The 13,557-nt window shown below is 40.7% G+C and overlaps 2 protein-coding genes across 3 annotated transcripts in view; both read right to left on the reverse strand.

Moving 5' to 3' along the window:
* arpc4l (actin related protein 2/3 complex, subunit 4, like) overlaps window positions 1-13,557 on the reverse strand; it is a 238,842-nt gene that overhangs the window by 170,646 nt on the left and 54,639 nt on the right. The gene's annotated exons all lie outside the window — the stretch shown is intronic.
* Window positions 1-13,557, reverse strand: part of cdh4 (cadherin 4, type 1, R-cadherin (retinal)) — a 205,596-nt gene that overhangs the window by 65,106 nt on the left and 126,933 nt on the right. For both annotated transcript variants that reach the window (XM_072382724.1, XM_072382723.1), the window contains exon 4: window positions 6,011-6,237. In XM_072382724.1, coding sequence (XP_072238825.1) covers window positions 6,011-6,237 — 227 coding nt within the window. The remainder of the gene's footprint in view (window positions 1-6,010; window positions 6,238-13,557) is intronic.

The following is a 13,557-nucleotide window of genomic DNA, read 5'->3' on the forward strand; positions in this document are numbered from 1 at the left end:
AGATAACAACCGTTTGCATCTGCGAGCTTCCTGCTGAAGAAAAGAGAGCTGGATGATAACTCAGTTTTAACATTCCACTGCATTGTTAATATTTTACTTCAATTGCCACAAATTATTTGAAGTCGTGGCACAAAACTGTAGCACTCACACGTACACAGTTTCACGAGTCACTTCTAACTTTAAACATCAAACGGAAAAAACATGAAAAGACAGGCAACAAGTTTAGTTTTCTATTAGTTTCTTTTAAATTTGACTCCACAGTTTTCTAACATATTACTGAAAACCCAAAACCACAAGTCCCAACAACATAATGTTATAAAGTCCAATATACAACCTTAGGCTATGTTCACATTACCTGCCACGTTGGTCAATTTCAACTCTATACGGATGCAGTGTTTTGCATCTGCCTTTGATGTAAACGCAACTGAAAGGAATCTGATGTGGAAGCTGCCACAGCAAATTTGTGGATGACTTTAAGGGATGACACTGTACATCCATTTGTCCAGCTATAAAATTAGGTTTATTGTATACAAACATTACAGGGAGCAAAACTTTGCCATCATAAGATTGTAAAAAACCTTCCTTAAAAAAATGAGGTAATGATGTAACTTCATCATAAAACACGGTCATGATTCAGTATTTTGCTTTGACTGTATTCCTGTGTGATCTCACCTGGTTTTTCAGTCTCGATGGTGTGTCTGCTCTCCTTATTTGGCAGTGTCAGCAGTATGCTGGTGACGTTAGTGTCAGTGGGCTTGGTATGTAATAATAATAAGTTTTACTAAACAACTGTCACGATTTATGTTCTGTTTCATGTCTTGTCTCGTCATTTCCTGTTTTATTTTGAAATATTAACTTCCCTCTTGTTTCAGGTATCTTGCCCTTCCTCCCGTGTCAAGTGACTGATTGTCTTCCCTGATTCCCAAGTGTTTCCACCTGTTCCCCTTGGTCCATCATGTGCTCAAATAGTTTGTCTCCCTTGACTTGTGCCAGTATGTTGTCTCTGTCCATGAGCTTCATTACCAGCCATCTCCTGAGTCACAGTCACAATCACAGTCATAGTCTTGCCTTGAGCCTCAAGCCTGCAGTTGAGTGAATCTCCTGCAGAGCGTATTTATTTGTAATTTATCCAGTTTGTCCTAGTTTATGTATTTATTAAACAACGGTAAGTTTCATAGCTTTGTTATGTTCCTCTGTTCTTGGAGAGTTATTGATTTGTAACATTTCCTAGTCATCTCCGATTAGCAGAGTTTTAGGTTCGGTTAAAATAATGTTTCATAGTTCCTCCTCTAGTGGGGTGTTTTGTGTTTTCGTTTTCTTGTAAGATCTGTCACGCCCCCGTTAAAAGAGTGCTTTAAGATTAGTTTTAGTTTCATAGTGCCTCTGTTCTTTTGAGAGCGTCCTTTGTTTAAATCCGCCTCATCAGGAGAGCGTGAGTTTCTTTATTATTATTGTTCATAGCTTTTCTGTTTTCCTGATGTGGAGAGAACTTTTGTTAACTTTCATAGCTGCACTCATCCTCAGTCATAGTTACTGAGTAGAGCGCTTAAGATTTTCACAGCCTGTTCTTTTGCTCTGTGAGGAGATCCTCATCCTGCCTTGCCTTGCTGTGCTTTGTTTATCTAATAAACATATTTGCATCTGAACCGACCCTGCACTTGTGTCCTGAGGTCCCTGACAACAACATAACCAAGTTGGTGAACCTAACTCGAGTCTCTTCAAGCAAAAAAAACAGGGCAAAGCACTTCAAGAATAAAAGCAGATAGTGGAAAAATTGGAACATGGTTGATTCAGTGGCTGAAAACTGAAAGTGGAATCCCAGCTTCACAGCAGTGGCTTACAAGCAACATCTTGTATGGTTGGACCAGCTGTCACAGCACAGTGTATGCGAGCACAGAATAAGTGACAAACAGGAAAACCGGGATTATTCTTCCTGGTTGTGACACTGAACAGCTTATGCAGCCTTAATGGGGTATAAGATAAAACATATTGGACCTTTTAAAGAACTACAGCTAAGTCACTGAACATGTTAGCAATGTTCAGTGTTTACACCGATGTTCGCATTTGGCCGAAGGCACCGTGGAGCCTCAGTTCGGCCTCACAGAGCTAAAGCATCCCTGTAGACTCTTGTTATTCATACTCTTATTTAATTACTTCAGGGCAACAATAATGTTGCAACTGTGGCTTCCTGATAACTTATCATGTTTTTCCACTTGCTTATTTGAACAGTTTTTTTTCTGCCTGAAGGAGTTATATGGAAGGCTGGACAACACAACCTCACCCAGAGTCACAGCCTTCTGCAAGGCTGCTTAACATCACAGCAGGTCACCATCAAACCAGGCTGCCGGTTATGTGAACACATTCTGCACTCCATATCAAATCATTAAATTTGAATTCATTTTGCATTTTGGATGTCAGTTGCATGGAAACAAGTTATATGTGCAAGACAATGGATGCTTAAAACATGTCAAATGTCACAATTTAGCAAATTCCGAGTGCCTTGTAATGGTTTAGTCTCTGTTGTTGTTTGGAATTTAATTTGAGCTTTATTCCTTGTATTTTGTTTGAGTCTTTAGTCCTGTGTGTGACATTCTGTTGTATTCTCGTTTCTTGCCATTACTCCTAAATGTCCTCGGTTGTCTTGGTCTTGTCCCCTGGTCTCATTCACACCCTTCATCATGGTCATAGTCATAGTTGTCAACCTGTTGTTCCACAGTCAGTCAGTCTGTTGGTCCTCTGTTTTCTGCTGGTGTGCTGTTCCTTTTTTTTTTGTCTTCAATCCTACCTCAGCAGTGCCGTTTGTTTAGTTTGAATAAAACTTTGGCCATCTACTGCCCATCTTCGCCTCCTCATTGGTTAGTTCTGCATTTGAGTCCTTAAGCTCAACATGAACTGTGACATTTAAAGGTGAAGAAAGGGTTTTACCAAAATATGGATTTAGACTGTTAAATAGTTTTTCATAGATTTGCTGATCAGGTTTTTCAAGGCATATCTAAAATCAAAGTGTTAAAGGAAGCAAAAGAAGACCCCACCCCTAACAGTGGAACTTTTCACCTGATACTTTCACACATTTTCACTGGAGAAAGCTGGTATGAATGGACACATCAAGCCACTGCTGAGGCCGCCTGGCCGAGTATCTCGCTCCCCCTTGTGTGCTTCACTTGAGATGATCTGTCAATCAGAGTGTTTTGCAGACACACAGTGTCTGAAGCAGGAAGTAGTGCTCATTTTCCTGTGGTTTTGAGATCTACTTTCATTTTCTTGATGACTGTTTTAATCGTTCATGTTTTTCTGAGTGATGACAAATTAAGAGCATACATTATTTATGCTAAACTAAATGTTTTTACTTAATTCCTTCATAAAGTTTTAATTGTGAAGTTTTTAGAAGTATCTGCAGTATCTGCAGTATTGGTCTGTACTGTATGTACAGTTTGGGGTTGTTCCTTACATTTCTTCATACACATTCCTGTGTCAAATTTGCTAATGTTTCTGTTTTGATAATTAAATTTTCCATGACCATGTTACTAAGGTAACAAGTATTCAATTTCCCCTAAATACAATGTCCCACTCAGGAGACTGGATCTAAACTCAAATGTTACACCAGCATACATTTATTACCACAAGAGAAAGTGACAAGAACGCATGTATACACTGCTCTGAGGCGGTGGAAAAAAATGCATGCAGTATAAATACAAAAGCTGGTTTTCAAATTGCCATTCATCAGAGAAAACACATTTATTTTCTGCTCAATTATTGAATCTTTTTCACGCTCCATGATGTGGGGAACATAATTATTCATAAAAACTACATCACCTGGTCTTTGCAGACTCCGCTAGAGTGGAGCATTAGCTCAATCAATGTCAATTATTTCCCTGTCTCCATTATTGCACCGCCAAGAGTGGGCAGAATTTTAATCCCCACTCTACAGTCGCTTTAGTTACATGAGTCTTGGGCTTTTTGTCATGATTAGAAACATGAGTGAACATTAAGCCCGACAGCGTTCAACAAGTAGTGAAGGAAAAATGATAATGGGTGTGTTACTCAACAAAGTGAAGCCTGCTAGTGGAAGTCTATAAAAGTGTCTATACTTTGGCCCTGTGTGGTTTTACAGTCCTTGTTTGTGAACAGACCCTAGGTAAAAAACAGGCTCATGTCTCTACTTGTCAAAGACAAAAATGCACTTTACCTATGGTGTGTATTAAGTTTAATCTTACCTAAGGGACAGCTGAAAACATAAATACTGCGTTGACAACGTGTATGTTTGTGTGCATGCAGTGTCGGAGAGGCACAAGGAAAAGGGCAACTTTTGTGCTATTTATATTAATGTTTCTGATTATTTGAACTGTTGCATTTCCTTGAGGATGGGAGCTTAATCAGGAAGATGCTTCTATGATTTCTCCACCAAAAAAAAAAGAAAAAAAGGAGAACATCTAATCAGAAAACAAGTGCGCTTTTCTAATCAAAATCCTTTTGGAATCATTTTATCAAACACAATAAGGTTTTGCTGTTATGAATTGGAAGTCACTAAAGTTAGAAATGAAAACAGAGATTATTAGCATTTATTGGCCCATTAGACAGAAGGAGCTTTGAGTGGCAGTATTATATTTCACAACCTGTTGATCCAGTCTGAAAATGAGATGAGCAGCAGAAGCTACAGCGTGAGATATGGACTGAAAGTGTGCTTGACAGGTAACAGATGTTAGTTGCTTTATTCTACACCTTATTTTTAACAAGCTACATGCTCTATAAAGGGAAAGCGCTAAAACATGAATATGCCATTATCTAATTCTCCTGAAATTAATGTTATGCAGGTGGTATCACAGAGAAGGAACTTTTTGTTGTCACTGCTGAATTACAAAAACACTACTAGTAGTGGAAATAATAGAAAGTGGAAATTAGAAAAGTGACAATCATGCCTCTGCAATGTTTAGCACATTGTTGGTGGCAACTGCTAATATTAGCAACAGAAAAAAAGATGATTTAAGGCATTTGTGGGATTTGCTAACAGAACAGCTTAACAAATATGGGATCCAAAACTGAACATAAAACTAACAACCAAACAAAGTGTAGCAGCCAAAATCATCAACAATGGCAGAAGCTAACTCGACCTTTCGCCTCTGAAAGTTAAGTTAGCATCTGATAGGACAACAGTTCACAGCAAGGGTCAAGTAATCTCTAAGTTTGCCTTATGTTCGAATGTAGTATTTCAATTTTAAATATGGAAAGTAATAGCGCATATTTAAAAAAAAAAAAACTCTTTCTATTTGATTGGCTTTTAAAAGCAACATCTAGTCAGCAGTTATATAGTTCACTTAAGATAGTAATTAGTTCACAATCCTCTGCCAGTACTTTGTTTGATGTTTTAAATCTCAACTAAAAACCAACTTCTTATTGGTGTTCCCTAAAGTGTTCCTAAAGCCCAGGTTTGATGGAGCTGTGATGGAGAAATTCTTGCATGATTTTTGTCTGGTCTATTAACGGGCTGGTTGGTGGAAACTTTCTGTGGTGCAGTGTTTTTAAGCCAAAAAAAAGACTTGCAATGAGATTTTCTCTAAAAGAGCGACCAGTGCCAGCTGTCTGTTGATCAAAACTGCAAAAGAGTGAAATGTAAACAGTTTGAGAGTAAAATTTCCAGTCGGTTGTCTCTCGGTTTGACGTGTGTTAGTCTGAGCTGGGTTTGCTGTGTGAAGCCTTGTAGAGGTTATTGTTGAGAACTACCTCTCATAAGAGGCAGACCCTGCAGAAAGGAGGTGCAAAGTGGAGCTAATTTGCTCACTCTACACCCTAAAAAAGGAGGATGTGAAACTTGTGGAATATTTGTTGTTATCAAAGGAGCTGATGGACTCTTATTTTAACCCAAGCGTGTTACACACATTCCATTAAGACCTCTGTGTTAACTTGTGAGAAAAGGGGCATAACACGTCTCCTTTAATAACAAGGACACAGCTCTCAATCTCGCATTGCAGTGCCATTATCTTTTCATATTCTTGAGCTTTCTCTCTCTTGTTACCTTTGTTAGGGGCAAAGGATGAAGATGTCCGGCAAGGGCCAGCTTAACAGTGGTCTCCCAGATGTGGGAGTCATGGAGACCCCGTGCTGTAACCATAAACTGGACAGGCTCTGACAGGTTGGCCACCTCCTGCTCGGTATACACAGTCCCATCGGGCCTCACGCTGAAGTTGGGGTCGCTGCTGACAAAGCCTACCTCCCTGCTGCGCTGGCAATCCTCAAACTTCACTGCAAAGACAGACAGAGGGAGAGAAAGGGGGTACAGAGTTACAGAGCAGCACAGTGAGACTTACTCCATAAGGTGTTCGCAATTCCTTGACACATCTGGCAGGCTTAAGATTAACCATGCATCCTTCAAGACATATCTTGAAATATCTCATCCCTTCTGCTGTCACCCCTGATTCCCCGCTTTGACGTCTTTGGCAAAACAAACTGCTTATCAGTTCCTGAACCGGAGTACACGGAGAGGAACTTAATACTTTTTAAAATCATTCTTTTCCAAAAACTGGATACCAATGTCAAAATGGCATTTTCTTCGGCTCCTCCAGGGAAAGCATGAAGAGAGGTCTAAAGCACATTAAGCTGACTGGACTGATAGAGCGCAATGCTCATGTGGGTCTTGAATGACATTTTGAGTGTTCCACTTCACTGACCGGAAAGAAAGGGAGCTGTAAGGAATCTCATGTTTGCATGAACACACAAAAACTGCTAGTTCTGTTTCCAGAAATTTGGGTGCAGGGATATTCAATGTCGTTCCAGTTCACATATGAGTAAATGACAAGGACGGATCCTACTGAGACATAGACAAAGATGTTGTTGGGCTATTAGGTGAAAGCGCTTTCTGGCATACTTATTCCGTTACAGCCCACAAAACAGAAGAAACCAAAAGGAATTTCTTTCATTTTATTGCAAAATTTAATCAAAACTCAGTGCATCATTTTCACATGGTTCACAGTATAATTCAATGACAAAAATGCGACAAATGACTGATGGGTATTTTCAACATTGCTGTTATGCTAGCACAAACACATACAGACGGCCTCCCTTGTCTCAATCTACCCCAAAGAAACGGGAATGCATTTGCTGTGATGTTATCTGACAAACTCTGGCTGCTGATAACAAGACAAATTGATTTCATAAATCACCCAGGGAACAGATCATCTGTTATGAGCTATGGCAGTGTGATTTTTCAAAAAAACAGCGTGAAGAATTCTGCACAGCAAGCTTTTTATCAAGCCATCTATTTAATTTATCGCCCAGCTTCCTGTCAAAAGCAGCTCCCAAACAACAGGCTAATAAAGCATGAGATCTCCTCAGCCACTGCAGCTTAGCATCTCACAAATGAGGCTGCTTGTTTCCAGGCTCTGAGTAATTGCATGCGTAATGGGGACGGATGGTAAACACGCTTTTGACAATGTGTGCATCTGTCTATGTTAGTGACTGCAGTCCATATTTTTATTTAAAAAGAAAAGGAAAAAAAAAGCCCAGCCCAGTGGAGAGCGTGTGGGGATCATTTATCGAGGTGGGAGTTGGGGGGTGGTGGTGGGGTGAGGGCGTTTAACATCAGGTTGAGACAATATGTCACGAACCTGCTTGAATTCTCCACAGATGAATTGCGATGGCAGACATGTATTATGGAAATGACTTCAATTAGCTTGAACTGAGCGGGCTAATTGTTGTCACTTAGACAGGCCTCTTGTGGTGCAGCTGGAAAAGTGAGGCTTAAGGACACAAGCACCGCTTAGCAATGTGCTTGTGTGTGTTCTCCTGAGTCTACATACACACAGAGGTAAGTTCAAAGAACAGCCAGGGTGAGAAAGTACCTCCTCAGCTGGTGAATACATGAATGCTGATGTTAATACAACAGTAAAACCACTGAGGTCTCCGAGGGTCTGTCTGAACCTGCTGCCTTGTTTGCTGTGGTGGTGCCAGTTGGCATGGGAACACTCATGTGGACCGTGAGGCACTAACATTACAAAACACTATTACAGCTACGTCTTTGATTCTTATAAGGGCATCTGGCCAGCTCTCAGATTACCATTCATCGCCTGCTGCTGTTTAGCTGCTTGGGGCCGGGATCGTGAACCCGACTCCTGACACAGCGTCTAAGTGTTGAGAGTTTCATAAATGCTTTCCTATTCATTAAAAATCCTGTGCAAAAAGCAATTCAAAATCAGGCAGTGGAATCTGATCTGCCACACAGTTAAACAGAGATGAAAGCGGCAGAAATGAGACAATGCAGAGACTAGATACTGATAGGGAAACTGTGGGTGTGTGTGCCTGAGAGAGGGAGATTGTAGGATAAAAGCAGGGGATGGAGGGCAGCAGATACTGCGGCAACCAGCAAAATGGAGATGTTCAACAAAATATCTGAAATGCACCCCAATAGGAATCATGTTAATAGCTTTCAAAAAGTAAGGTTTTAGTAATCTTGCTGATAACTAGCATAACTAGTCTGCGCTCTTGTACCGTCATTGATCTTCAGTGCATGTAATCCGTTTTGTCCTCTTGTGCTCGGCAAAGCTACAGCATGTGTTTGTGCCAAAAAAACTGAACTTGAGAAGAATAAATGAAGACAAAGCTTGAGGCCAATTTTTCAGCCGACAACCCAGAGGGTCAGTAAATCTACAGTTTTTCACCCAAAAAGAAAAAGAAAAAGATAACAAATAACAAATTTACTTGAGGATGAATCGATACCGTCTTTAAACTTCATCACCTTTTTTTAATGGCTGCTAAACATCTGTATGACAGGCAGCTCCATTCATCAACCATCTTAAATGTTCCAGGGTCTAAAAACACCCGGACATACCCGTTATATGTGACACAACCGTTCAGTTTTGTAAAACTTCTCTTTCCTTTATTTTGTAAGGAATTCATCTGAAACAATCCACTGAAACATTGTGGGGTAAAATCTGACATCATGCGCTTAAAAACACATGGATTATCAGATTAAATGCACAGAGAAAAAAATATTGGATTATTTTATTTGTGCCGCAGACACTAAAACATCAAACACGTGTTGGATCATTTTCATAGTGTTGGGTACTTTTTTTTGTTTCTCAAGCCACCTGGTTTGTGGTTGTAAACCATCATCTCTCTCAGTTACAGCTTTATAACTAACAAAATAACAAACTGTATGTTAGTTTGGTGACAGGTGACAGAATGTGGTTTATTTGGCTCACTGCTAAGGGAATCGTTATTCATGACAATGAGGTAAAACTGATCTGAAGTCCTACCAAACTAAATGCCATCAATTCACTCCTAAACTGACAGATGCTTGTTGTGAAGATGCAGATTGACAGTGTATATGAGTTGAGCAATAAATGTTGAATGGTGATTATCAGGGATGTCGCTGGTAAACTATCAGTCAGTCATGAGTTGTTTGCAGTTTATTTAATAATTTGCTTTACAAGAAAATGGCAGCTGTTAGTGACTGTAATTTGTGCTTTTTAACCTCCCATTGATCAGAAAGGTGACTGTTATACTTCTTCACACCACCCGCATTTCAGTTAGCATGAGGCCACATAAATTTGGTCTGCTTTTTAATTTACTATGTCAATAGTATCAATCTCACGATTAATGTTTATAAAACTGCCGCACAGTTAAAACCGTGTATTGGCTCAAAGGCAAAAATTTACCAGGCTGTGCATACCTTGGGGTTCACCTATATGAATCTCTATCATGGATAGAGCACCTCTCGCCCAATGGCTGTTGGGATAGGCTCTAGCCAGCCCCTTGACCCAGAATTGGATTAAACGAGTATAGAAAATGGATGGATGAATGGAACTGCACCAATAGTTACTCTTTAGTGATTCTAAACAGAATCACCAAATTTAGCCGTTTCCAAACTTTACTGATACTGCTGTTTCAGCTGTGCCAGTAATCTACCGATACTAACAGCTGATATCAACAGCTTCAGCTCTAGCTTAGAATCAGCAAGCAATAAAAAATACATATAAAGGACAATTTTGTACCTTAGCTTTTCTGGTACCAGCACTCTGATCCTCAGATAATTATGATAGCTGCCAACTCTCTCTGTGGTTGTGTGGACACATGCACATTACTTTTTTTTTGCCTTGGTTCACTCTAGCAGATGAGGAAAGCATCACGAAAAGTAAACCTCACATGTGTGTGCTTGTCACCTATGCATTCAGTTCTTTTTTACTATTCTGTTGCCTTGCTACGGGAAACTGTGTGCACATGTAGCCTGTCTGCCTCTGTGTCCTGAGCTTCTCTGAGTGCATGTGTGTTTGCCTGAATTGTGTGACTGCGTGTGTGTCCTGTATATTTTACTGCAGCCTGCCATCCACAGAGATGTTTGGCAGGCTGCTGAGGCTGGTGTCATTCCGCTCGGCTGCTCTTCTCTGGACTCAGAGAACATGCTGTCCAACAGGGCGGCTGGCGCAGCACAGACGCAGCTAAAACAGGGCGGGCAAGCAGCCGTGACCACTGACCAAAAAGTCCTCCCAGCACAAGCAAAGACACACATACACACACACGAACACCCAATTACTTATGCTCTTTGTCTCCTTCTGCTTGTATATCTGCGACAAAGCTCCAGAGAAGGCCAAAACAGCGCTTGTATGGGTACATTACATGTGCATAATGCAGATGGCAGGCCACTCGGCACAACCTGCCTTGTGCTGAGAGGAGGGGACAAGACAGCAAAAAGGTTTGTGTAAGTCTGAATATAGCATATACATATTTAGTTTTCACAGGTGATTATGCGATTTTTATCATCTTAAGGCTCTGGGCGAATCATTTCAAAGACCTGATTTTTTTTAACAACCTTGATTTTTGTCTCCCTTTTAATCATCTTATCTGCATGTCTCGGCTAGTGTTTATTGATTCTACTCCTGATTAGATTTTTTTATGCCTAAAATGTCGGATCGACAGTGTTAGAAAATGGCATGATACAGTTAGAAGACAAAGTTTATGTAAAAAGTGTAGCATGCTTTGACTGAAGTTAATAAATAGGTCCAGACCAAGCATATGGAGCTCCTTTTGTTAAGATGCTGTTCATCGCAGTTGTGGCACCGTGCTAAGTAAACATTCCCTCTTGTACGCCCCTGCTTTCCTCAAGCCAACGGGAAAATCTACGCCACCCACTCAATTTGCAAATAACAGTATTCTTGCCAGGCTGAGGCTGTGATAGACAGGAGCACGGAACCCACTGATGAGTAAACGAACACTGCTAACACAGAACATCTTGTATGCACATAGCTGTGATAAACAGAGGAAACTTTCAGCTCAAAGATGACTGTAGCTTTGTTTTGTGTGCTCATCAAGTAATTAATTATTTTCTTTTTTGTCAGTAGGGAGAGCCTGAAATCTAATTTGAAATAACTCTCTTTAAGGTTAAATCAGATTAAACTTGAAAACATGAAGACTAAGTGACGGGTTTACCTGACAGATATATCTGATGAGGTTTAACTACTACAGACATTTGAGTTTTAATTTTCTTCCCCACTTGCAAAACAGAAATTGGGAAAGGTTTACATTTTCCACTGTATCATGTAGAAACAGCAGTGATTGGTGTGTAAAGATGTAAAATCTGTTTTCTGACATTGTGATTTATCTCTATAGAGTCCAGCATTTTGTCAAGTTCTAGTCAAACCTGAGTTTTTTCCCCCCATACTTTCACAACCCCAAACAAAATCCAGCCCACTGTGCCCCCACAGGAATGCTTATAACTAATTAAATTTACATGCTGCTGTTTTAAAACACTGCAGGTACAATGTGACTTTCCTGAGAAGGGTGAAAAGCTTGTTTTTTTTTGTTTGTTTTTTTCTGGACGCGGTTGGAAATGAATTTCCCTTCCCCTACAGTTCTCCGTTTCAACAAAGACCCACACAGTTCCCTCTGACAGCTCGCATACACAAAAGGAAACCACTGCGACTCAAGTGCGTATGCAGTTAGGTTTCTATGTGTGCAAGGGAGCCACAGAGCAAGAGAGTTAAGAGACAGTGAAAGAGAAGAAGGACATTTGAGTGGGAGTGTGTGACATGGGCTCTTTGCATTTACAATTATTACAGCTGGTGCATAAGTGGCTATGGATGTCATCGAATGATGTATTCCCATAGGTCTGTTTGTGTGTATGTGTGTGCGTGTGTTTGTGTGTGTGGGGGGAGAGAAGGTGCTGTCAGTCTGCATTTGCGTCGGTGCTCATGTTTCATGTTTTAAACACCACATGCTTGTTATCTGGTGGTGCTGCTTTTACGGGGCTGAGCAAAACCTTGTCACGTCATAAGTGCACTGTTACGTCTGTGTGGCCAACATTCATACTCATCTTTGCAACCCCCACCCCTACACACATCCCTCCTAACACAGATATGGAGGATGAGCTGTAGAACAAAAAACTAAATAAATAAAAAGGAGTTTCCCGTGTAAAAGCCTCCATGAGATTTCCACAGCATAAAGAGTCATCTTACTGGAGCCTGACAGCAATGTAACCACACACATTCTGGCCATACGCACTGTTAGTGGGTTTTTCAAAGGTTGTCATGGTATTTCAAAGGATTATGAAGATTTCCTCAAAGATATTTGTTTTTCTCTAAGCGCCACCTTGCTTGTAGATCATCGCATTACACAGTTAGATTCGCTCTACGTGTCAGCTGGAATGCCACCATGTTAAAAGAGCTGCTCCATTCGTCGTCTCTGGAGTCTTGGCGGGGTCTCTTTGGATGGAGTATTGGGTTTTGCACATCCACGGCCCTCCCTCTTATCTCTGCATTAGTCTCCTCTCATGGGCGCCAGAATGAGGAGGCTTGAGGAATGAGAAAGGGGGGAAAGGCAAGATAAAGAGGGAGAGCTGGAGCAAAGCAGAGCGGATGCAATTAAAAGACTGGGTCACAGATCGCAGTGCCAGGCGTCAGTGTGATTAATACACCACCACTCAGCCCAGGAGCTTTTTTTCCACCGTGTGGATCTGTGTGTAGTGTGTTTTTGTAAAGTGTGGTTTTGTTTGTGGATTCGCCAACTGTCTAAGCATGCCGCAGCTAGGGGGCACCAATGCATCTAAGTCAGGCTCCTATGTGACCTCAACAACATTGTTTGGGAAGGTTAAATGACTGTCAGGAGACAAAACAATCAAGCAGTCAAGTAAAGGAACATTTTCTTGAACACAAGGAAAAAATCAAAGAGAGGCACAAATTGGGCAGATATTTGTGAAGGGCCGTACATCGCCTCAAAACTTTCTAATTACTGATAAATATACAACATGCAATATGTTGCCTAACTTCACACTGTTCTGACTGTTAATGAGCACTCACTACACTTGGATATTTATTTATTTATCTATTCGCATGCCTTTTGGCTGACCATCTCATCAGCAGCTACCCACTAACATCAAATCAGACCTTGTCAGTGAAATCTGGCTCCCAGCCAGTGCGCTCTCTGCAGAAAACTTGCATGAAGGCTGCAAATATTTCCCCGATTGAGCTATCGGCCTCTTCCCCGAGAGCTACGATAATGAGAAATGTTTCTTTTTGAACCACGACAAGCTGCACAAACACATAAACCAAATCTTTCTTTTATTTCATTCATCTG

The sequence above is a fragment of the Leuresthes tenuis genome, unplaced genomic scaffold, assembly GCF_036924035.1.
Source record: "Leuresthes tenuis unplaced genomic scaffold, fLeuTen1.0.hap1 SCAF_3, whole genome shotgun sequence".
Classification (NCBI taxonomy): Eukaryota; Metazoa; Chordata; class Actinopteri; order Atheriniformes; family Atherinopsidae; genus Leuresthes; species Leuresthes tenuis.